This window comes from Pseudochaenichthys georgianus, chromosome 21 (genome assembly GCF_902827115.2).
Source record: "Pseudochaenichthys georgianus chromosome 21, fPseGeo1.2, whole genome shotgun sequence".
Lineage (NCBI taxonomy): Eukaryota > Metazoa > Chordata > Actinopteri > Perciformes > Channichthyidae > Pseudochaenichthys > Pseudochaenichthys georgianus.
The window spans coordinates 6,369,643-6,395,696 of record NC_047523.1 but is presented as its reverse complement, the minus strand read 5'-3'; the positions used below and the strand labels follow the sequence as shown (position 1 = coordinate 6,395,696).

The 26,054-nt window shown below is 40.7% G+C and overlaps 2 protein-coding genes across 3 annotated transcripts in view; one reads left to right on the top strand and one right to left on the bottom strand.

The window, feature by feature from the left end:
* Window positions 1-4,356: 4,356 nt before the first annotated feature.
* On the bottom strand, window positions 4,357-9,657 carry fkbp7 (FKBP prolyl isomerase 7). Its single transcript, XM_034109922.1, has 4 exons — window positions 9,411-9,657; window positions 8,775-8,926; window positions 6,701-6,828; window positions 4,357-5,825 (listed from the first exon to the last, which is right to left on the bottom strand). Exons 1-4 carry the CDS (start codon window positions 9,626-9,628, stop codon window positions 5,664-5,666), a joined length of 660 nt encoding a protein of 219 aa, XP_033965813.1. The 5' UTR covers window positions 9,629-9,657; the 3' UTR covers window positions 4,357-5,663.
* Window positions 9,658-11,073: 1,416 nt separating this feature from the next.
* Window positions 11,074-26,054, top strand: part of LOC117466575 (glutaminase kidney isoform, mitochondrial-like) — a 51,637-nt gene continuing 36,656 nt past the window's right edge. For both annotated transcript variants that reach the window (XM_034109904.2, XM_034109905.2), the window contains exon 1: window positions 11,074-11,476. In XM_034109904.2, the coding sequence (XP_033965795.1) occupies window positions 11,193-11,476 (284 nt within the window). In that variant the 5' untranslated portion in view covers window positions 11,074-11,192. The remainder of the gene's footprint in view (window positions 11,477-26,054) is intronic.

The following is a 26,054-nucleotide window of genomic DNA, read 5'->3' as shown; positions in this document are numbered from 1 at the left end:
TCCAAAACTTTGGAAATAGAACAGATTATAGAAATTGGTCTACAATTATTTGTATCAAGTAAATCACCACCTTTATGCAGTGGAATGATGCGTGCACATTTCCAAATATTCAGCAACTCACAGGTGGACAAAGACAGGTTGAACAAATCAGCAAGTGGGTACATGAGAATATGGGATGCCAATTTTATGATCCTGTTTTCTATACCATCGAGTCCTGCACTGCCATCCACTTTTAATTCTGTGATAGCATTATGACCTTCGTGTGGTAGAATCTTCTTAAAAGAAAAAGAACTGTTGCAGTATGAGTTACTATTAGAAATACCAGTCGTCAAATAGGAGTCAGATAGTAGTGTGGAACATACATTAGCGAAATGCTAATTAAATATTTGGGCAATGGATAATGGGTCATGAATTATTGTATCAGCAGTTCTTATTTTATTAATAGAATGTTTACCTGATTTATTTAAAATAGATTTAATTTTAGTCCAAAATTGCTTGGGATTCCAAGTCCGATGTGAGAGATTCTTTATAATAGTTCGATTTAGCATTTCATGTTTTGGTTTTACTCAGATTTCGAAGATGCCTGTATACTTCCCAATCGGCTATAGTTCTTGAATGACGATATATCGACCATGCTTTATCCCTTTCCCTAAAGAGACTGTTGAGTTCAGAATTGATCCAAGGGAGATGTTGACCTTTGACCTTAACCGTTCTCACAGGTGCATGTTTGTTCATGACATCAGTGAGCTCTTTATGCAGAAAATCCACCCACAAACTCTCGGGTCCGGGTTGCAACACACACTATAAGCCACAGTGAATTATGTCCCGTAACTATCACCACACTGTATACATTTAAATAATCATAAAATCATAAGAAAATGGCCATAACCAATAACATACCATATCCAATATTTAATTTTTTTTAAAGTTGTTTATTTATTTTTGTTAGTTGTGAGTGTGTCTGGGCTCCTGAATCAGCCTCACCTGTCTCCCCCCTGCTCCTCTTTGAGGCAGCAGCAAAGACTAGTTTTAGCTCTCAACAAGTTTTAAAAGTTTATCTTACCTTTTTTCACCTATTTAATTTCTTTTTCTTTTTATTCATGCATATTTTACTAATCACTCACCCAGGGCCGGCCCTGACCAATTTGCTGCCCTAGGCAATATTTTAGCCCCCCCCCCCCCAAATGCAGACACTCACTATGACTCGCGCATGCATGCACGGTTGTGGCATGACCACCAAAACAGAAAGTTATGGACACAAGATATGTGCAAATGTATTTAGTATTCTATCCATTTGAACATGACTTAAGTGGGGGGTGGACCTAACCTCCTCTTGGGGGGTCCGGGGGCATGCTCCCCCGGGAATATATATATATTTTAAATATTGAAGTTAAAAGCATCAATCTGGTGCACTTTGAGAGCAACATTAAGAGATCTATGGATACATCTCTCAACACCCATTTGAAACAGAACTGTAAGCCGATTTTATATTTATTTATGGATATTTTACAAATCACTCCCCTTTTAAACTGTATTCTAGTTTATTAATAACAACTTTTTTTACTGTCATATAGTATTTTATACTATAAGACAGGGGTGCCCAACCTTTTTTGAACCGAGAGCTACTTTTAAAGTTGCCAGTCTGCCGAGATCTACCAGTCCAAATAGAGAGGCGTAGCCATTACTGACAGCCTACACTACTTGTATAAAACTGACCTTTGTACGAGTAATACTTCATAAAATACTGCAGATCCTTTATCTTACCTCTTTCTAATCTAAACACATAGAAGTATTTAACTGAAGTTACACAACAGTGTTGTTGATACAGAGTTGGAGTTTATTCACACGTCACATACTACAGTGGGTAATGTTTTCAAGAAACATTGAACAGTGTTGCCACATATGACACAGGGAAAAAAGAAAAGACTCTGAACCCTTTCTTTGCCATTATATAAAAATAGTGTTGCTACAAAAGTATAAATTAGGCTTACTAATAAGACAACTCAGATCTGAAGCTACACAAGAATCTGCTGCCAAAGTGCAATAAAAGAGACAAAATGAATAGAATCAAACCCTGTTTTTCCCTTGCTCTTGTTGTTGGGCCTGGTGAAAATTGACTGCTGTGCATTTAGCTGTCCTTTCAGGTCCCTCCCCTTTTGGGAGCGTAGGGCAGAATTAGGAGGGGATTCCGTCTCGTAGCGTTTGTGCACTGTTTTGAAATGCCGCTCCTAAATTACCCTTCTTCGATAAAGTCACGCTCGCATTGCAGATGAGACAGATGGACTTTGAATTGGAATAGATAAAAAAATAATCATCCTCCCTCTCGGAGTGAAAATTATATATTTTGGGCTTTTTAGCTTCTGCCATAATTGCGGTCTTGTGTGTGTGCGGACTGTCACTCCGGTTGACACGGAGAACGTCAGCGAAATAGTGCCCACTGCCCACCAGCCACGCCCCGACACATGGGGTCACGCCGGCCAATCACAAAGCTTTGGTGCGTTCAAGTGCATTATTCTGGCACGGGAAGATTATGTTATAGGACATTAACGATAAAACAGAATGTTGTTGTTCTATTTTTAGACACATCTCGCGATCGACTGGGAATCTCCCCGCGATCGACTGGTTGGGCACCCCTGCTATAAGAGAATAGATGAAAATCTATTCTCTTATTTTTTTATAACTATAATGATCATAATACAAAATTAAAACCTATAATTGCACACTAAAACCATTATTTCAAAAAAAGAACTATTTCACATAAACCTCTGGTTTTTACTGGGGCTGGGGCAGTTCAACTTGATTTGGGGGGGGGTGCACCATAGTTTATGGACGCTGTACGCAATATAGACGTAGTTCTGTTAGTACAGTATAAGATAATAATATGTACTTTGTTGATCCAAAATTGGGAAATTGTGTTAAAAAAGAAAAAAATCTTTTTAATTTGTAACTTTTTTTCTTCTTTTTTTCGGCGCCCCCCATTGATTGATGCGCCCTTAGCATTCACCTATACTGCCTATGCCAAGGGCCGGCCCTGCACTCACCCCTCAAATGGAAATTATGTATTTACATGAATGGTGACCAAACCGTTTGAGACCCACTGAGATAACTTAGACTAATGGCGCTTTTCCACTGTAGGACCTAGCTCGGCTTAGTACGGTATGGCTAGGCCTCGTTAGGCCAGGCTCACATTATGCTACGTTTCTATTACAGTTTAGGAACTGGGGTAGTAACTATAGTAACGCAGTGTAGGCGGAGCCATGACGTCATCTTCAATGCGAAACACAAAACCAACATCAGCCTCATATCTGTTCAGAAACTAGACAAACGTTAAACAAGTACAAACCACAGACTGTCTGTGTCATGGCGAATACAGTCGCTGGTTTATTTATGTCTGTATAGACCGTTGTTGTGAGTGTGGACGGTCGGAGCATATACTGTGTTAGCTTAGCCAATCTCCATTCACTAAACACACATTTAAAAAGGTTTTTCGCCTGCCGTCTTGTCTGCACACTTGTCAAAGCATTAATTCATGGTTTTTACTAACTGGGATCAGTATGTTGTTACTTCGGTATCATTTTTGAAACGTGTATTACAATTAAATCACGGAGAAATATGTTCATTTTGTTGCCAGCGATTCTCTCACTAGTTTAGCATACTCAGCCCGGTTGTTGGCCCGGAAAGAACCTCGATTTTGGAGAGCGAGAAAACTGTGAACAAGTACCTGCTAGCCGGAACTAAGCCTAGTGGAAACGCAACCAAAAACGGGCCTGGCACGGCACGCTTAAACCGCGCTGTAGTGGAAATGCGCCATAAATTAACTATCTAAACACTCAGAGTCCACTCCTTTACCTCACCTGAGCTATAGTTATCTCTCTCAGTCTGACAGCAGAGGACTCTCCCTCCACCTTGTTGTTGAAACAGCTCCTTATATCTGTTAGAGCAGCTAGCTAAAAAAAAATCTTATAACAGGTTAAACTACCTAGCTGTATATAAAGTTATCAAAAACCCCACCTTTACCAAGTGCAACATCGAAGTGATGAACATCAACTATTATAATAAAAAAGAAAGAAATATACATTGAAAGATTAAGAATTAATATATATCATTTTAAAATCGACCAATCTGTATAATGAATAATTCTGGTATTTTAAGGAAATTACTGCAAATACTTTTGGACTTTTACTGGAATAACATTTTTATTGGAGGTCTTTTACTTTTAACTGAGTATATTTACACTGCAGTATCGCTTATTTACTTAAGTTAAAGTAGCAATACTACGACACTGTGTGTATACACCAATATAAAGTCCATGAATCCATTTGACAATACTTAAACAAATCTGAAGCACGCATAACATACTGTTGTTTTCCACAATCACTGTTTTCTTTATTGTGTTACAAAATACAAAAACTTCATCTGAATACAACAATATCATTATTTTGGACCACATTAAAGATGTAAACAAACTTGTAAATGTGTCTGACACGCTGCAACATTCATCTGTGTGCATTTTTATCACAAACTGTATTCAAACTTCTCAATTACAGCTGATGCAATGTGAAATGGAAGTCTCTCCTGCTAATGACTTAAGAACAGCTCCCTTTTGGATCAAGTAGGTCAAATGTTTTGTCAGGTTCATACTTCTTTGTTTTTTTAAATCGGTGAATAGGTGAAAAGCAAACATGTTGGTAGGTGATTTTATTTTTGCAATGTTTGTTGTTGTAATATTAATTCCGGCCACAAGAGGCTAAAATACGGTACAACATGTCAGTTCTCAATAGGAACGAGGGCATTCATAATTACTTTGGAAAACACTGTCTTTGCAAATCCTTTTTTCCCACATGTTCTTATTTAATAAATAAGGAAAGAAAAACTATTTAGATCAGGCTTAGAAAATGTTTTTGTCATTTGCTTCTAAGGGCTTCTATACTGTATATCGCACGCTGGTGTGATGTTGCAGATTGGAGGGCAGGAATTTCACAGGAAGACAAGTTAGAATCTTTCTAAACCAACATGTCATATGACAGTCATGTTACAGTTTCAAAGCCACAACTTTGTGCAATACTGTGGGCTTTTCTTCTGCAAATTGAATCACCAAAAGACACAACTTAAAGACAGAAATAAAACACATTAAATCATAAAATGTAGTGGTTTTTCATCAACACATTTCCAGGTGTTGGACAGTTTCTTGCATAATTGAATACTTCGTATAAAAAATGTAGTGGCTATTGTTATATGGAAAGTACATATAGGGAACTCCAAATGCCTCAACATGATTACTTCCTGTTTTCTTTTTGAAGGAAAAATGCCGCCCCAAAACAACATTTAAATACCATTTAGGGGTTTGAAGTGTTGGCTAACATTGTCAATCTTGTGTGTCATTGTAATATGCACCACTACAATATTCTAATAGTAAAAAGAACATCTGCATTTAACAAAAAACAATGTAAAAGGGTGAAATATGAGAAAAAAAGAGAGATTATCAAATTAAAGAAAAAAAAAACTCTTGGATAATCAGAGGTTTCCTAAAGGAATATTTCCATATTTTTACCTAGAATGTCCCTTGATACCGTTGCATCATTGTAAGAATATGTGAACATGGCTTTTATTCCCGAACCATTCATGTTTTCTCTCTAATTGCATAACCTAAATCCGCAGGATCTCTAGAGCTCATCATGTCCATAAATGTTATACTCCTTGGCACTGATGTGGCCGTCGCTGTCCTGATCACTCTTGCGGAAAATATCTGCCATAATCTTCTCATAGAAAGCGGCGTTGCGTGGTTTCCCACTCTTTTCATACTCCAGCTGCAAGTATTGCTTTACCTGAAGAGAAAAATAATCCTTCAGTATAAATAACAGACATTTATTGTAATATTACAACACTGCTTTTACATAACACACCCCTGTTATGATCTCAAGCAACACACTTATATGGGTGATAAATAAAACTGTAAATGGTATCAACAGCAGAACGTCCTCTTCTTCTTCAATGTGCAATAAACAACCCAGATAACATCTTGACTGTTATGGATGTAAATAATCTTATTTATATGCCAGCAGGCTATTATAATGTTGATAAAGTCAATTCTGGTCTTCTTGTAAGCATGTGCTTTGGGGTCGAGCTACATTTTTGATCTCTTTCAAATATTATATTTCCTGGTGGTTTGTAGTACTGACATTGTCATTATATTTTTGCTTTTACAATGCTGTTTTAAAGAGAGCAAATGCAGTAAATAAATTAAATGTAGTATTTATAGCCTGACAATAATCAATGTCTTTTTTTATGATGTGAGATAATAAGAGGACAAAGACAACGCCTTTATTCTTTATGAGGCAACTAAGCGAGGTGACTTAAGGTTGGATGTTTCATAAACTTATACAAAGCCTGTTAATACATTTAAAAAAAATAATAATAATTTGTTTAATTTGTTTTCTTTTTTTAAATTTAATTTGGAGCAACTTCCACAAAACCCAATTCCCCCCCCGGGATAAATAAAGTATTCTGACTCCCATTTGAAGTGGCATCTATTTCAGATAAGGGCTAACCATGAAAGGAGAACATTCTTATAGATAAATCTCATCACAAGCCAGTTATTACCCAGACTCCTGAGCTGGTTAATCCCACCATGGTTGGTTATTAGAACCTTTTCAGTCTGAGCTACTTCCATGATAATCACCAGTTTGTGAATTATAGTCACCTCTTCCTTTGTGAGACTTTTGTCTTCATCCAGGTCCATCATTTTGAAGGCCTCCATGCTGCGGGGCCCCCTGGATACAGAGTACACCTCCACCTCAAAGACCACCGTGGCATTGGGCGGCACCGGGTCTATTTGATCAGGAGGAGGAAACAGCACACGGAGAATTAGGAAGCAGGAATGAAGCCATAATTATCACTCAGAATAACTGATCATCATTGAGTGGGATTGGGAATTTCAGGAAGAATGGGAGCCGGTGGTTCTGTACATTTTCAGACTTTGTGATGAATTTAACAGAATTCTTACCAACTAAATAAATGATAAATGGATAACATCGTATTGATTTGTTTCAAAGAGCTACAAAATGTAAAGACCCATAAGAGATGTGGCGTTGATCCAGCAAGAGAGGAACATAATGCTACTAGAGCAACATGCAGTTAAAGCTGTTATTATTTAATAAGAAAAAGACAAGAACATGAAGCCCCCCCACAGCTGTTTTCAGCCTTGGATAGGTTTACATGTCATGCAGATTGGTGCAGAACCATTGAAAACAAACTAAAAGCCAAAAAGTTAAATCAAGTGATAGTAGAATCCCAGAAAGCGGAACCAGATTAAACCAGAGGGCATTTATGAATACTAACATTTGTAGGAAATGAACTAGGTAAAACACTGATAAGCTGTTGTGATGCATGCAAGACAGAACGAGAGGAAGAAGAGACCTTTAAACCTTGGTGCATGCTTACAGTAACATGCCATGTGGGGATGAGTAGCAAACACTGAGAGGGATGTGATGCCCTTTCAACTAAAGAGCTGTAAAAAAGACAAGACAGAATGAAGGCAGCTCATCCAGCACAAACATATAACCACAGAGATCCGTTTGAAGGACTGTGTTGGGGCTATATATTCATTTATTTATGAGTTAAAAATGTATTCTCTGTTTATTGTAAATGTACCTTTTTATTCATTGTAATTTAAGAGTAGTTGTTTTATTTTGAAAGTAGTTTTGGACACCTGGTGATTGTGTACTGTATATATTGGAGACAGGTGGTGGTGGGATAAGCGCACCAGTATATGCACATGTTTTTTTTACCAGGGTGAAACAAGCATGCCATAGGATAGCTACAGGACAATAAAGGTGAAACCATAGTTTAATGTACTTTTTTACATCTTGCCTGGACTTGGATCATTTCCCCTGCTTTTTAACAATGTTTTAGTGGAAACAACAACATTTACAGTGTTTTTTCTTTAAGCTTTATTCCTTTGTTCGGCAATGTATAGAGGATTTTGTACAGGTTCAACACCTAAACAAGAATATTGTCGTTGTAATTTTTGATTCAGTCATTATGGTGCCAACATTTTTGGTGTTGTCATTTTATTGCTTGAATATATTTATGTGTTAAAGGTGGGGTGGGTAATTTTGGAGAAACCAGCTCGAGTGCGCTAGAATTTGAAAATACACAACCGGAAAAAATCTGCCACTTCCTTACAGAGCCCCTCCTCCAACACACACGAACGTGCACATGACCAATGAGGGCACGAGATAAGTTTGTGCACAGATGGAAGGCTGACAGGCAGGTAGGCCATCCAGTTATTTTAGCCGGGCCGGCTAAAATGATTAGTCGTGCTTTTTACAGTACTACGGCTTCCACAGATGACATTTTTTTATGGATTTGTTGTCGAAGCACTTAAGATATTCATTGCTATCGGGATGTTAAGAGCATTCCATGGAATATAACAAAAAGTGTATCTCGAACCGGTTTCTCAAACTTACTTATTATTTTCTTTGTAGTATCTTAATGGTACAACATACTGATATTGGTCTAGGTATTGTATCGAAGTTAGACATTCCAGTATCATCACAACACTGTTATCTGGAAACACGTTGTTGTTGTTGTTGTTGTTGTTGTTGTTGTTGTTGTTGTTGTTGTTGGGAAGTGTTGTTAAGATTCTGAACTTTACTAGGGACTAAAAAACCCTGCATATGTACTGTATTTTGAGTAAATCTACGGTTTAGCAGTGGTTAATATAAACCCTCTGCTGATCCTTGGTTTAATCACTGTGTGCTGCATTCACTCACCTTTGCCTTTCTCTCCAAAGGCCAGGCCGGGTGGGACAGTTATTTTTCGTTTCTCTCCAGGACACATATCTTCCATCCCTAGGTCCAGGCCCTTAATGACCTGTCCCACACCCAGGACGAACCACTGGGGGTGCCCAGTTTTGTCTGACCGACTAAAGGAGAAAGAGTACGAAAAGAAACAACATCCTGTCAATCAATCAGCCTTCACATCAATCCAATGTGCATGAACAGATCTGAACGCACATGAACAGATTTTCATATCGGTTTGGGACCTGAGCATGACATTTTGTGTTGCTGTAAATAAGTAAGATGAAGCCCCCTCCCTGCCCTAATATTTGTCATACTGTCCCTAACACTCCAGGTGATGACTGCTTAAGGCCTTAAAGCAGGACTACACAATTAACAATGAAATAAATGGCATACAATTGTACAACACACATACAATAGATCTAGAATAGTGCATACCTGTATGGAGCAATCACCACCCCCTTTTAGACAATTTGAAGCTACACAATGTATAATTATCTATAATACAGTAATAAGGTGCCTGTTGATGTGCATATTAACTTTCAAAGCATCCAATAAGCTTGTACAGACAATATCTATCAACTGTAAAGTTTTCCTCTAACCACCAACCTGCAGTAGAACTGAGAACCATCTTTGGCGAGGAAGCCATCGTAGTGGACGTTTATCAGATCTCCTCTTTTGCTCTTCTGAGTGCACTCCTCGGGTTTGTACACGACTTCTATCTTCACTTCTCCATCCAGCTCAACTGCTGAGGCCCACACACACCATAGAGATAGCTGAGCAGAGACCAAGAGGCACAGTGTGCAGTTTACTAACCTCCACATCATGCCGCTGTCTGTGTAGTCGTGGCAACTTGTGAAAGTGACGCTTGAACACAAAGTGGGACGTGGAGAGCTGCTGCACACTTTATGGGAGTTTTCTGCCCTGAACTTTAACTGTCAGGGATTTCTGCTTCCTGGCTCGTTAACTCCCGCCTTATTCACTGTAACTGCCCCAGGCCCAATGCCGGGACCACAGTCTGTATGGCCGGGCCCTCCTTTGGCTTTCGCTCATTGGAGAGGCTGGCTGGGGGAGTGGGGGAGTTACACCACCTGAGTGTAAACCTGCCTTAAAGACTGTACTGAGGGCCATAAAACACAAGCCTCTCAATATTATTCCCATACAGTTATATTATTGTTTAATGCAACAAAAGATGAATAGTAATCACTATAAGAAGGAAAATTAATTATTCATTAACACTTACTTTTAACATTCAGTATTTGCAAATACCTTTGCGATGATCAAATATCGTAACAATATTATGATATGATAAAGGGGTAAAGGAACACAAGATTGTATTATAAAATATAGAACTGAGAAGACAATTTAATATCTGTGATCTGTTTGTTTCATAAAGTTATGTCTGATAGTATTTTCTATTTGAATACTTTCATCTGTATATTGAATCTATACAATCTTACTATGTATTTACTTATATACTATGTATGTTGGCCCATTTGCCATTTTTTTTTTTTTTTTTTTTTTACCATATCTTAAAAGGACATATCTGTGAGCAGAGCGACTTGAATCGAAGAAGCTGCAGGAGACCGACTACGTCTAATGCTGCACGTTTTGGGAGCTTGTCTAAGGAGAATGCAGGATGAGCAATGCAAGTGAATTACAGAGATCACCATCTATTCTACAGGTCCGTATTTATTTTTGCCATACTTATCTTACTCTGGATGCACTATAATTCAGTCCCCACAAATGGCAATTATCTGCCAATCTATAGAGGTGAGTCGAAATGACACCATTGGACCACACAAGGGGCCCTCAGGTCACAGACAACAACAGGGGACATACCTGCATTAAATATGAAGTGCACATTATCTTAACTTTTAAGAAAGACTATAACTATTTTCTTCCAGCTACAACAGTCAGTGTGATATGTGCCCTCTCACCTAAGTAAAACAAGATGACAGAGTGAGCCACAGTGCTGTTTAACCTTAATATCTAAGGGGAATAAAATAAGAATCCTACCATGTGTTGCTTGAATAAGGGGAGCACATCAATAATTCCCTTAAACATTCCACGACGTTTATAATCAGAGTGAAATGTGCAAAGCGATTCAATCACCCTACTGTAAAAAAAAGAGAAATTGATAGACACGAGGACACTCCAATAATGAGCGCAAATCTTCATTTATTATCTCAGGGCGTAGACATCGTGTCATTTCAACCAATAGGAGCCGAGGGGGCGTGAACGTATTCTTGTGTTTATTTTTGGACGCCGGTGTTTCTGAGTCATCGCCCCTCAGACAGTCAGCGAGCGTGGTTGGAGACATTTTTCAACGACTACTCGGTTGCTACCGGATATACATTAGGAACCACGACTTTGTCTGACAGGATTGAAATGTTACATTTTAGGTGTTCGACAGTGCTGAAGGAGTTCTTTGAAGTCACCCTCAAGCGTCCCCTGTCCGGCTCCAGACAGAAGAGCTGGTTACCGACCCGCTGCTCCTCCGTTGATGCTTCTCTTCGACTGAAGGTCCTCCATGCCGCTCCGCACCGCCCTGGGCTCCGCACCGCGCCCTGCGCCGCCCCGTTCCGCTCATACTGCACGAAAACCGAAGGGGCCGTAGAGCCGGACGAACAGCTAAAGAAGGATGGTGTCAGCAGAGAAGCATCCATTGACAAGTAGGTTATAAGTACTTCTTTGCTGAATAAACTGTATGACACCATGGTAGCTTTTCATGACGCAGAAAGGCTCGAGCGGATGTTAACGCTAAGTCACAAACGCTGTATTAAAAACCATTTGATTAGCGCCCAAAAACGTGCTTACTAAAATCTAAGATATAGGCGTTGAGCTCATACAAAGCAAGACAAAAAAAACATTCACACGTGTACATGTATAATATATTATAGCCGGCTAACTGTAACGGCCTCACATCAGCAGCTTTCGAGCCATGTGAGACTTGAATGCCGGGGCTTGTCTTTAACGTTGGGTTTGTTATCTGTCCCTGTGAAGGTAACACGATGCACTGTGCGGCAGGTTTTGAAAGTGAAACAGCATTAGCTCCGTTACAGTCAGAGATGAAGTGGGGGATAAGAAAATCCACATTCTAGTACATTCTTGAAAACACACATGTGTACACTGTATTCATTCAACAATACAACAACGACCTTCACATTATTGCGACTCAACCCCTTTTAAGAATATACTTTTACTTTGCTTTGTTTACTGTTTATAATGACTGCTGGCTGGCTGTGTGAACCGGTTTGGTAGCTTCTTGTAATTTATGCTGTGAACTCCTACTGTCAGTCAAGTGGCAGCTGGCGGGCTCCAAACTGACGGTATCTGCTGTACTGAACAGCATGACTGTGGGTTGTTTGAAAGTGGAACAGTTGAGTGGCTCTAACTGCTTCATGTGACAGTAATGCATACAAAAACATATTAATACATGTAATGTTAACATTTCACAATTCTAAGTTGTTTCCATGTAGCAAATTGCATGGAAATCATTTGTGCATATTTGCAGTTCTTATCATTCCCTGACATATTTAGTTTTTTTTATTGTCTGGAGAAGTACTGTAGGCATAATTCCTAAGCCCTCTTGCTTTGTAAGTCACTACCCTGTGTCCAAACTGTACTCTTTTCCTAGTCTTTGTGGTCATGTCTCAATATTAATCAGTTATTTTTGTCCTAACTGCATTTGCCCTTTGTATTTACAGATTAACAGTCAAGTAGAAGGATCAAGATAATTATTAAGCTCAAAGCTATTTCTATGGAATAAACAATGACAAATATTAAGTGCAACACTTTCTAGAATATACATTATATCTTCAAAATACACAGACTTTTTACCATATTATCATATGTATCTATCAATACAACAACACATGTTTTCATGGTATTTGCAGAGCTGTATGGTTGAACAGTGAGGTGCACTCTCCCATGACACAACTGTACAACTTGTTCTCAGCTCGAAGCCCATTACTGTCAGCTTTCCATGTTGTAGAGACTTCAGGAACAAACAAAGTCGCTGAGAGGCTGAGGTCAGGCCTGGTTGCCTATTCAGACATGCTATCAAAAATGAATGCTGAGAACCAAAAATGCGTAGAACAAAATCTTACTTTAAATCAACTTATTATAACTTGCGGAAACATATTTTCCGAATAATCCAGCAATGAAAAGTACAGCGACCCTCTCTTCCACACACATCTCACACAGGTGAACAGGTGATTATATTTACTATAAGTGCAGCCCATACCCATGTGACCCAACTAATCCAACCCATAATTGATTACAAAATAAGAAGTCATAATATTATAATCAAAGTCCAATGCCAAAATAAACAATATAGAAACATTTATAAATATACAACAGAAATCCTGGCTCCTCCTATAAATAAAGTGAAATCTATATCAAGGCGAATTCGTGTCATTGTGTTTTAGTTTGGCAAAGCTCTTCATTCAGATTTAATAGTGTAATTTTTTATCCAATTCTGTTTTGTTAACATTTTTGGAATATAGAAGTATTTATTGTCAGTATACAAGTACAACGAGAAGAGTAAAGCTACTCATTTTATGGTGCCATCAAAACATTCATAATAGACAACATACAACAAAGACACGCAGCATTCCTACATACATAAAATAAAGTGCAGGAAATAATCAAATTTAATATAGCATAATACTTTGTGTTTGTATAATATTGCACATATATGTGTTATTGCACAGGGAGGAAGACTAAGCGTTAATAGTGCACGATTTCAATGCCATGATTGCTCTGGGGACGAATCTGTCTTTGAGTCTGTTTGTTAGTCTGTTTTTTAAATTGCCACGTTGTTCAATAATCCATATTCCCAATATTTAGGGAACTGAAGCCATTAAGAATGAGCTTGATAACTGTAAAATACAGCAGAAACCCAAGGGAGAAGCCTAGGTTTCATATTACAGCTTTGTAAGTTCAGTAGAAAAATGGAATGGCCAGGGTAAGAAAGTTAGTGTCCTTACATGAAACCAAATTGAGGCATCTGAATCTGTGCACATGTGCAAACTGACCCAATATTTTAGTCTTTGATTCATATTTTTGTGGTTAGCAGCAGCACAAAAAGGCATGTTGATGCACATTAATGATGATGCCTCACAAGATAAACTTCTGAAACAAAAAGCTAGTCATGACTTGCATTCCATTCAGTGCATTGAGAAACAATCCCAGCTCTGTGATTTCTTTTTTTTCAAATGGAACAAAATGAGAACTGAGCTTTAGGCTAGCAGTAAATGAATGAGGAAAAGTCAAACCATTGAAGCTGTTGTCTGGTATAACTGACACTGCTACTTGTTATTACCTTATTAAGGCCTTGTGTTGTACAGTAACCTTGTCCTTGGCTCACTGCCAATTCTCTGACTACTTATGGGATTGGTTACAGTTTAAGTGGGTGGATATGGATAGGATTAAAAGATATCAAAAATGACAAATGACTGATGTGAAACTCATGACACAAACAGAAACTGAAAGACATACAGTATTTGGCACTGCTTATGGAAACGTGTTGGGTCACTGATATGACCCTGCTTAGGATATGTTCTCCAGTCAGATAATTGAATTTTACAGCCAGATTTATATGCATCTTTAACATTGAGTTCAGGACATCTCCATTTCACATTTTCCGATCACATACATTTTTCTTAAAAAACAACAACTACCATTCAGGATGTATATCTAGTGGTGAATGGCCCTCATCCGGACAACTAATCTGTATATCTTCAGGAATTAAGGCCCCGACCACACGATGACGATAACGGTAAAACGCATACGCAATCGCAATCGCAAAAAAGGCTTCCGTCCACACGCAATAGACACCAGAAAGTTTCTGTCCACACGAGACAGCTCCGTTTAGCTCCAACCGCTGGAGAAGCTGCAGTACATATGACTCTACGTGACGCTGTAACATCCTCCACAAAAGCAGCGAAGAAGCATGGTTGTCATGGTTGCCCTTCTGTTTATTCTCCGCGGTGGGGGCCGAGGGAACCGGGCAGTTTTTCGCCAGTCAACATGTATTAAAGTTTAAATCTTCCGGACAAAATTATAAAAGTGCCGGTCAAAGGTCTTTGTTATTTATTGAGCTTTAAAACAAATGAATAACGAATCTATATACTATAATAATAAAATTAGGGCTGTCAAGTTAACGAGTTAACGCAAAAAAAAATTAACGCCACTAGGCGGGGGCTATTGCCTCATCATTATCAGAAAATGATCGTATAGGGCGTACACACCGAGCCGTTTGACCCCCCAGAGCGTTGCGTATGCCGTTCTATACACCTTGGGACCCGTTATTACTAGGGCTGTCAAGTTAACGCGTTAATAATAATTAGTGGCGTTAAGATAATTAGTGGCGTTAATTTTTTTTTAACGCGATTAACGCATGTGTATTTTTTTCCTTGGCCGCCCCGTAGTTTCAGAGCGCATCGAGTTTAAAATACCATCTACAAGCTGATGCTGATAGCCCCGCTCCTGCTGCCCGCTTGCAGCAGACCACACTTCCACGCTCACCGGCAGGCACCGACTGGCCATCGGGAGGACCGGGAGGGTGTGTGTTTGTGTGGCCCGAGTGAGCGAGAGAGAGACCTTACGTGCATTGTTGTTGTTAGCATCTGGTGCTAGCTAGCTGTGCTAACGGATATAAGGAGCTGTTTAAATGAAAACCGAGGAGCGACATTTGGCCACAACTGCGCCGAGCACTTGACTTGATGCAGGAAGCAGACAGCGGGACATTGTAGGAGAAGTCAGCACACTCAGTTAGTGTTAATGCGCGCAACATGATCGCAGCGTCCAGGCAGCTCCCGTTCGAGCATATGCCTTGAGTTGCACATAGCTCCAACGATCCATCACACACACACACACACACACACACACACACACACACACACACACACACACACACACACACACACACACACACACACACACACACACACCAGGGTTTCCGCTAGGATTTTTTCTCGCCGGTCAAATGTCCGGGCAGAATTTATTTTACCGGACTAATTTGAAACGTACCGGTCATATTTCAATAATAATAATAAGAGTTGTGTAGCAGAGTTTCCGTTAGCAGGTAATTACCGGACTATGAGCAGATATGCTTCAGTTTAAAACTCAGTTCACCGGGCTCATTTTTATATTGCTTCAGTTTATAATCGTAACAGATCGAAAAATTCAGATACATTTTTCAATAAATGATTCCACAAACAACAAACAACATAATTATTACATTCAAACAAACGACTTGTAGTAGATAACGTACATTATTCAGAAGTTTACATCAACTTTGAATAATAACACGGGAGAAACGGATCCTCTCTTTTCCCCTCACTCTCCCTCCCTCTCTCTCTCTCTCCTGACAGCACGTCAGTTTCTCAAGCAGCTCCTGCAGCTCGCTAAACAGAGGGCGGGGCTTCAGGTGATTATGCAGAGCTGCGTGTCTCGGTCAGACTCAGCAGCTGATCTGATCTCTCTCTCGCTTCCGGTTACACTTCACTCGCGTTTATGTCCATATCGATCAGATCCAGCTCTCCTCGATCGGAGCCTCCCTAATTATTACCAGACATTTTGACCGTCAGGTTTTGAATTTACCGGTTTTTTATAAATTTTACCAGCTAAAAACCGGTAATTACCGGCTAACGGAAACCCTGACACACACACACACACTCTTTGTATTGTATGAGAGAGGTTCCAGGTTGTTGTGTTTAATATTCATGAGAATATTTGTCATTGTTCAAATGAAGATGAAGAAGATGAACTTTTATTAATCCCTCATGGGGAAATTATTTCTCTGCATTTGACCCAGTGTTAGGAGCAGTGTGCTGCCATTTTGAACGGCGCCCGGGGAGCAATGTGGGGAACGGTGCCTTGCTCAGGGACACCACGGTAGCACTTGGTCTTGCCGGGACTTGAACTGGTGACCTTCCAGTTCCCAAGCCAAGTCCCTATCGACTTCGCCACCACCACCCATGATAATGATAATAAACATTAGCATAAAGCATATTTGTCCACTCATATGTTGATAAGAGTATTACAAACTTGAAAAATATTCCTCTAAGGAACATTTAGAACAGATCAAAAATGTGCGATTAATCGCGATTAACTATGGACAATCATGCGATTAATCGCGATTAAATATTTTAATCGACTGACAGCCCTAGTTATTACATTACATTACATTGCATTTAGCTGACGCTTTTACAATTACTTACTTACAATAAGTGCGTTCGACCAACAAAATACAAACTTGAAGAAAACAGAATCATATAAGTACATCAGGCTTCATAGAGCAAAAACATTTCAAGTGCTACTCAACTGGCTTTAGATAAGCCAGCCCTTTATTAGTATATAAGTGCTTTGTTAATAGTTCTATAGCTCGAAGTGGAGTCGAAAGAGATGAGTTTTCAGTCTGCGCCGGAAGGTGTGTAAGCTATCTGCTGTCCTGATGTCAATGGGGAGCTCATTCCACCATTTTGGAGCCAGGATAGCAAACCCACGTGTTTTTGCTGATGGGAACTTGGGTCCCCTTCGCAGCGAGCCGTTTGGTTGATGCAGAGCGGAGTGCACGTGCTGGGGTGTACGGTTTAACCATGTCCTGGATGTAGGAAGGGCCAGATCCATTCGCAGCATGGTACGCAAGTACCATTGTCTTGAAGTGGATTCTAGCAGTTATCGGAAGCCAGTGGAGGGAGCGGAGGAGCGGCGTGGTGTGGGAGAATTTAGGAAGATTGAACACCAGCCGAGCAGCTGCATTCTGGATGAGCTGCAGAGGTCGGATGGCACATGCAGGTAGACCAGCCAGGAGGGAGTTGCAGTAGTCTAGGCGTGATATGACGAGAGCCTGGACCAGAACCTGCGTCGCTTTCTGGGCCAGCTGGGGACGCATCCTCCTGATGTTGTAAAGCGTGTATCTGCAGCAGCGGGTTGTAGCAGCGATGTTTGCAGTGAAGGACAGGTTGTTATCTAGGGTCACACCCAGTTTCCTTGCAGTCGGAGTCGGGGAAACAACAGAGGTGCCAATGTTGATTGTTAGGTCAAGAGTGAGACAATCTTTTCCCGGAAGGAAAAGCAGTTCAGTCTTGTCAAGGTTGAGCTTGAGGTGATGATCAGACATCCACTGAGAGATGTCAGCTAGACAAGCAGAGATGCGTGCGACGACCTGGGTCTCTGAGCGGGGAAAGGACAGAATTAATTGGGTGTCGTCAGCGTAGCAGTGGTATGAAAAACCATGCGGGCTAATGACTGATCCGAGCGAGTTTGTGTACAAGGAAAAGAGGAGGGGACCAAGAACAGAGCCCTGAGGGACCCCTGTAGTTAATTGACAAGGGTCGGACTCTCTCCAAGTAACCCTGTAGGTGCGGTCTTTGAGGTATGAGGTGAGGAGGGAAAGTGCAGAGCCTGAAACTCCAAGTTCTTGGAGAGTGCGAAGGAGGATCTGATGGTTCACCGTGTCGAATGCAGCAGACGGGTCCAAAAGGATGATGACAGAGGAGAGGGAGGCTGCTTTAGCAGTGTGCAGTTCCTTAGTGACAGCAAGGAGGGCAGTTTCTGTGGAGTGACTTGCCTTGAAACCAGACTGGTGCGGATCCAGAAGGATGATGGAGATGGCAGGAGAGTTGTCTAAAGACAGCGCGTTCAAGTGTTTTAGATGGGAACGGGAGGAGAGAGACGGGCCTGTAGTTTATAACATCTGATGGGTTGAGAGTGGGTTTCTTTAGGAGAGGGTTTACTCTTGCCTCCTTGAGACTGTTTGGAAAGTGACCAGAAGTTAGAGAAGTGTTGATGAAATGGGTGAGAAACGGTAGAATATCAGGAGCGATAGTCTGAAGGAGGTTTGAAGGGATAGGGTCCAGAGGACAGGTGGTAGGGCGGGCAGAGTTAATGAGGGTAAGAACCTCACTTGGAGAGAGAGGGGAAAAAGAGGTCAGTGTGTGTGGGTGAAAGGAGGGTCTGGTGACCCTGCGGTGAGTAGAGGTGAGTCAGAAAAAGAAGAGCGAATATCATTAACCTTTTTTTCAAAGTAGTTAACAAAGTCGCTTGACAGAAGGGAGGAGGGGGGGGGGGGGTCCAGGAGGGAGGAGAAGATGGAAAATAGTTTTTTGGGATTTGAATAGGAAGATTGGATCTTATCTTGAAAGAAAGTGCTTTTTGCCTGAGAGATCGAAGCAGAGAAAGAGGAGAGGAGAGCCTGATAGGTTAGGAGGTCGTCACGGTGTTTGGATTTCCACCATTTCCGCTCTGCTGCCCGAAGGATGGTTCTATTAGCACGCAGTGCATCATTTAGCCAGGGAGCAGGAGGGGACTGACGAGCCTGCCGAGATGTGAGAGGACAGAGAGAGTCCAGAGAGGATGAGAGAGTAGAGAGGAGAGTTTCTGCAGCAGAGTTTGGAGGCAGCAATTGGAACGAGTAACGTTATCGTTGCCGTATTCTGTCGTCCTAGTGTGGCCGAATGGTCTATATGACGCAAAACGGTAACGGAAACGACCGTTATCGTCCTCGTGTGGCCGGGGCCTAAGACTCTAATGTCTAATATTGTAAGTCAGTGCTGTTAATTGAATTATGGAATTGTGTTTGACCAAACCAAAACGCCTTCAGAGTAGGGCTGAACGATTAATCAATTTTAAATCGAAATCGGGATTTGAAATGATGCGATTATCAAATCGCAAAGCCTGCGATTTTTCGAAACTTTTTTTCTAACTTTTTTTTTTCTTTTTCTTGTGTGTCAGTCATCCACACCAATCAGAAGTGCTGAAGTGCTGTGCTCCACATGTGTACCAGCCATTGTTAATCAATCAGAAGCACCCCCATGATAGAAGGTGATGGCAGGTGATTGGATCAATCTGTCTAAGTGCTTTTGAAAGTGCCTGCCCTTTCCAAATGGCTTCCAATGGAGCTTTCCTAGATGGTTTGGTGAAACAAACCATCTTCTATTACAGGGTGAATCTTAAACTGAAGCTTGACTTTAAAGCAACCCAACGGAAGCTTCATGTAAGTTTAGTTCTTTCACTCGTAGCTCGGGCTGCGGGGGTGCTAGAGACGGGAGTACGTCGATACGACCTTCCTAGCCGGAGTTATGGCCGCATTTTACAATAAACTTCCGTTGGGTCGCTTAAAAACAAAAATCGCAATATTTGTCAGAAAAATCGCAATTCGATTTTTTTTTTTCCCCCCAAAATCGTGCAGCCCTACTTCAGAGCATAAAGACTTTTCAAAATCACAACGTAATCTTTACGTGGTATCCAGGAAACTGTGAAAGTGTCCTGCTTACACCAATGAGCAGTCATCCAGATGCAAATGTCCTGAGCCATCTGCCTGTGAAGAGGAAGAGGATTACCAATATAGAGAAACTGGTTGTTTTTATTCCTGATTGTGTTTGCGCAGTTCAAACAGCCTTTGGCTTTGAACATGTAGTTCAGTTCATGTCGGCTAACAAACACACGCTCCATGTGATATGAAAACGTGCTCCCTCTTGTTGAAGTACTGAAGGACTGGCTTATCAAGTTGAGTAGCACTTGAAATGTTTTTGCTCTATGAAACCTGATTCTGTTTTCTTCAAGTTTGTATTTTGTTGGTCGAACGCACTTATTGTAAGTCGCTTTGGATAAAAGCGTCAGCTCAATGTAATGTAATGTAAAGTAAGCTGTCGGTCACTATTTATGGCATTTTTAGAAACATTTTTCATGTCTTTCTGTTTCATATTAGATTCTCTGCTTGGCTAAATAACAGAGCTAACAGCTAACATTAACAAAGCTGGAGTGATGGTCCATTGAGAGACATTATGATGCATTCAAGCTCTAGGCATAAACACAAAAAAACATGATGCAAATTGTACTAAATGTAAATGAGTGTATGTCAACACTCGGTGATACATTGACATTTATTTTACAGAACTCACGGTAGAATATTTGGAATATTTTATTACTTATCGGATCTGCACAAACAAGATATCAAATGAAAGCTGAGATTCCACAGATTCTAGAGGTATACGTATTAGGGATGGGAACGATTATTTGAAATTATTCAGGTATGAGAATATGAGTTATGAATATTTTTATATATAAAACGTTTAAAAAAATAATTTGTGGGAGGGGTGCCTAAGTTGATTACATAATATCAAATGGAATAATTCAATGTATACGACAGTGCCATAGCTAAATGTGTTAGGTCTAAAGGTGTGTTTTGCTCCGCTCACCGGTCCCTCACAGCGGGCAGAGTTGCAGGTGCTGATCTCTCTCTCGCGTCCGGTTATACTTCACTCGCGTTTATGTCCAAATCCATCAGAACATTCCTCAAGCGGGTGCAGTGATAATTCTTCAGGGTTTTCTGAGCGATGTGTTGTGTCTTTCTCCTGTTTTGATTCCTCTTGCCGCTTGTCCTTGGCAGAGGGAACAGATTGATGACGCAGGCAGTTGAATATGTTAGAGATAAACAATTTCACTCCTGACTTGTTCAGGCAAACTCCATTTGCCTTGAAAAGATGTCTGCGGTCCCAGAAAAAGTTACAATTTCTCAATAAAATGGACAGAATGGTCAGTACAGGCAGTTGAAAGCCAGGTGTTCAGTGCAAACAATCTGCTGAATCTCTCCACTCCTCTTCTGACTGGCGGTAGAGGGCCACTGATGAACACAATTCTGCATTTAGAGAACTGACAGTTTCCAACAAACATTTAAAGTCTTCTTTCATCACTTCTGACTGTTGTTTCACAACATAATTTGTTCCAATGTGTAGTACCACATTATTCACAGTCAGATGTTCAGCCCCAATATGCAGGATCTTCTCAGCCAAGCCAGAGACCACATCCTTGGGAAAACAGAGTACTTTGGTGTTGTTCTTATTACACAGACCTTTTACATCTCTTACAGCAGAGTCACCCACAATCAGAGTTTCAGGCCCAGTCGTTAGCTTTCCCTCTAGCCTTTTGGAGTAGCTATTGGTCCTTACCCTGCTATGTGAAGAGGACGGGTTATCCAGGTCATCAGAAAGAGATCTCCGGCTCTCGGTCAGCGGAGCATATCTGTTCTGGATTGGCACACTTGGTGGTTTAGGAGGATTGTTTGTAATTCTCCCTTTAGCAGCTGTCAACGGTTTTTTTAAATATTTTTGAGATTTGGTTGAGCAGGGTATACTTGTACTTTTACTAGTCCTTTATTAGAGATTTGTTTGTGTTTGTTTTTAGTGTCAGGATGGAACCCTTGTATTTTTCTCTGCAAACAGAATCTACCTACGGGTACAAATAAATAACCTGAACCTGAACCTGTTTAGGGGTTGAAGAGGCGCTCTTCCTGGGTGATAACAATGCAGACCAGCCGGTCGCATCACAGATTTCTGAGCGCTGGGCTCTGCCTGTTATCCGTCCTCCCAAATCCCATGAAAATGATTTACTCTTAGGCTTTGCACCCAGAGAGTTCCAGGGAGGACTACCACTTGTAGATTTATTACCCGGTACACTGTACAGCCCTCCTGTTCCTTGGAATCCTTGTAGCTGCTAACTAGCTGTGAGTTAGCATACCCTTTTTCATTATTTTGCAACACTGGTAAAGTGGTGTCATTCCCACGACATAGTCCATTCACTTCCACGTTAACTTCCAACCGTTGCATTTTCATTTCCAACACAGCCATCTTCTGTAGAAGTTTGTGGAAGTCATCTGTAGAGAACAGAGGCATTTTGCTACCAACTAGCTTAAGCTAAATAGCACGCAGTAGCCTACCAGGCTTTAGCTGTTGCTAGGCCACGCTACTGTAAGACTGAGGTCTTCGTAAAAATGTTGAAATATGGCTGAAACCCTCCGTCTATTTACGAAGATGAACTGTCCCAGTGATAAGTTAATGTCCAGGAGCTGCTGCTCGAAGTTTTCAGAGAATAAGAATAGGAAAATCAGCATAAAAAGTAAGCAGAGGCAAGAGCAAGCAGAAAAGCGTCTGCACTGTAAGAAAGATAAGCAGCACACCTAGTACCTAGGCAGGCCGCCATCTAGTTTAACATTTGGGCTGTCAACTTGTATCGATCTAGAAAACAGTGAATCATACATTCGTATAACAGCACCATTTTCATTAGACTCTCCTATGCTTGGTACTGTTAAGGCCTTGATTTTTACTCCTTTGTTTCTGTGAATAATGAGTTATTCCCTAGTCCAAGCTGAGAAACTTTGATGACAAAACACATAGTTAACAAAGCTCCCCTAGAGCCCCAGTAGCCTTTTTAATCATCCACATACTTCCTTATTTGCCCATATGTTTTCTGCACAGTTTTCTGTCGCTGCACAAAGTGCCACTTGCCCCTTTCACGTTTCACAGTAGAATGCACACTGTAGAAACACATACTCTCTCCCCCTGCTAAACAGTGTGTTGGTGTTTCTCAGTCCCACTTGCAAAAGAAAACACTCAAGTGTGGTTGCACTACAGCTTGTTTGTAAAAGTCAGGGAAACCATCCTTGCACTCGTGCACACCAGTTTTCCTTGTGAATGCACTGCACCTGTTGACTGCTGTATGGAAAGGCTATTGGCGAAATAGATGTGAGCTCAATAACACTCCCTTTGAATTAAGCATGCCTGACAGACAGCGTTTTAGTGCTCTTGGTTTGTTTGCACATTTTCAGACGCAGTTACCGTGGCTGTATGTGGAGTGTTTACTCTGGAGACCAGAGGATATGCTAAAATGAGAAGAAATAATGGCAGGGAGGAGGAGGAGGAGGAGGAGGAGCAGATGTGGCCGATATGCTGCACGGCTACTTCACTGTTGGATCAGAAGCATTGGCTTTTAATGGAAAATGACTTGCGCTCAAGGTTGTATTGAACAGCATTATGATTTCTTTAATGGGATGCCCAATATTTTGAAACAGGATGTCCGAGTGGGACTGTAGACCATACAGAATCAAGCCGAAGAGCTGCTGCAAGTTATCCAGAGACAATGATTTTATACTAATACTTGAAAACACTGATTCTGTACAAAGCTGCTCATGTGATTTAAAAAAAAGTTGTATTTATTGAAAAAGTATTAAAATACACATACATTGCAGACATGCATGTAATAATTATGTTGTTTGTGGAAGCGCCAGTGAATGAGCCCCATTAACTGAGTTTTAAACATCACTTTAAATTGAAGATCCCCATAGGCCCCGCCCACTTGATCGGATCGGTATCGGCCGATACTGATTCCGGCGATCGGCCCCAAAATCGATCGGAGCATCCCTAATTATATTGATAATGAAAATGCTCTTACCCTGCTTCCTCGACCTTGACATCTTAGTCCTGCTTAGTACCACCTTGCTTGGAGGAGACTCAAACTCAAAGTCTATACTTCTAGAGGAAAAGACAGTTATTGAATGAAACGAGTGATAAAATACTTTCTTAGTTTTAGACACTAGAATCCTACACTTTATAAAACCAACGTTCCTATACGAAAAGCATGATTAATCACTCACTCCTCTGTGACGTGTCTATTGGGTGGAGGCTCTGTCTTTGCATCTCCTTCATCCTCACCGGCAAACAGAAGTGGAGACACAGCTCGGTCTTTTTCAATGTCGAGCGCTTTGACAGCCATATTTGTTTCAATAGGGCTGGATATCTTCGCTGGCATATGTGCTTCGAATGGGATGTCCTGATCTGTAACAACAACATCAGGATACGTGAAGAGACAGAATAGGTGCGGAGGAGAAGAGTTGGTTTGAGTCTCTTACCGATGACTAGTTTAGGACTGGGTGACCTTGAGGGGTGTATTTCATCTCCTTTGGGACCCTAAAAAGGTTATGAAACATATATTACATTTGTCGACACAAAGGGACTCTTTGACTCATCATTAGAAACTTTTTAATGATTTACAATTACTCACAATCACTTTGCATTAGGTTTTTATGAATGTTCTTTATTTTACCTGCTGCTAGAAAGACTAAAAGAGGACATTGTTGCACTGAAATAGCTTCAAAATAACGAAGTGCCATTAAGAGTCACATTCTTAACAAAATATACTAAAACAAAGTACTCCAGTGTTTCCCCTTCCATTGTCTTGGAGGGACGCTGCACCCCGCCAACGGAGCCCCGCGCCCCCCCTAAAATTCAAGGTGTTTACATTTAAAAAAAAATTGAACCAAATTGCAACTAATCTATATCTACTGTCACTTTTCACATTGAACATGTGCTCTTTTATTAAATAAACTAAACGCTTTCATTTGAAGTTGTGAGTTTAGTGTTTTTGACCTTAAGAAACACTGATGCATTAATCAATAACAATAATCCACAGCTCCTCTCTCTGCTCCAGAGGTTTTTAAAAAAAAAAATATCCCAATGCCACCCCCCCAAAGCAGTAAACCTAGGGGAAACACTGCACATCATCGTGGTTTATACAAACAGGAATATGAATTTATCTAAATAAATACCAAAAGTAGAATTGGGAAGAATAAACTCACTTGTATGTTCATAGTTGTAAAGAGTTAACCGTTCAGTTGAAGGTTGTATTACATTTTCTGTGTTTTATAACAGGGGTTCCCAACATTTATTGTGCCAAGGACCGGCAGATCCATTCAAAAAAAATCGCGGACCGGTTGTCAATTTTAACTGATTTTAATATTTACTCACCAGCAGCAGGTAGCAACAGAGGCTAATTGTATGTAACAGCCTGAACAAATACTAGAACAATATGCATCCAAAACATATCAACAACGTTTAAAAAAGAACCGGTGTCGTTTTTTGGTTTTTCGGAAAACCAAAAAACCGACGTTGTTCAGTTTTTAAACCAAAACGGGAAAACAGATAAATCAACGTTTTGGTTTTGTTTGTATGATTTACGGATAATCCAGTGAATGCTGGGAAAACGAGGAGAAGGTGTGTGTGTGTGTGTGTGTGTGTGTGTGTGTGTGTGTGTGTGTGTGTGTGTGTGTGTGTGTGTGTGTGTGTGTGTGTGTGTGTGTGTGTGTGTGTGTGTGTGTGTGTGTGTGTGTGTGTGTGTGTGTGTGTGTGTGTGTGTGTGTGTGTGTGTGTGTGTGTGTGTGTGTGTGTGTGTGTGTGTGTGTGTGTGTGTGTGTGTGTGTGTGTGTGTGTGTGTGTGTGTGTGTGTGTGTGTGTGTGTGTGTGTGTGTGTGTGTGTGTGTGTGTGTGTGTGTGTGTGTGTGTGTGTGTGTGTGTGTGTGTGTGTGTGTGTGTGTGTGTGTGTGTGTGTGTGTGTGTGTGTGTGAGAGGCAGGCAGGCAGGCAGGCAGGCAGGCAGGCAGGCAGGCAGGCAGGCAGGCAGGCAGGCAGGC

What these genes read in the sequence shown, in the direction of transcription:
- fkbp7 (XM_034109922.1), bottom strand. Translation starts at nt 9,628, where the DNA reads ATGATGTGGAGGTTAGTAAACTGCACACTGTGCCTCTTGGTCTCTGCT. An exon ending in GGTTCTCAGTTCTACTGCAG is followed by an intron (nt 8,927 to 9,410) that starts GTTGGTGGTTAG and finishes TTTCTCCTTTAG; the next exon opens with TCGGTCAGACAAAACTGGGC. An exon ending in AAAGTCTCACAAAGGAAGAG is followed by an intron (nt 5,826 to 6,700) that starts GTGACTATAATT and finishes TTTTCTCTTCAG; the next exon opens with GTAAAGCAATACTTGCAGCT.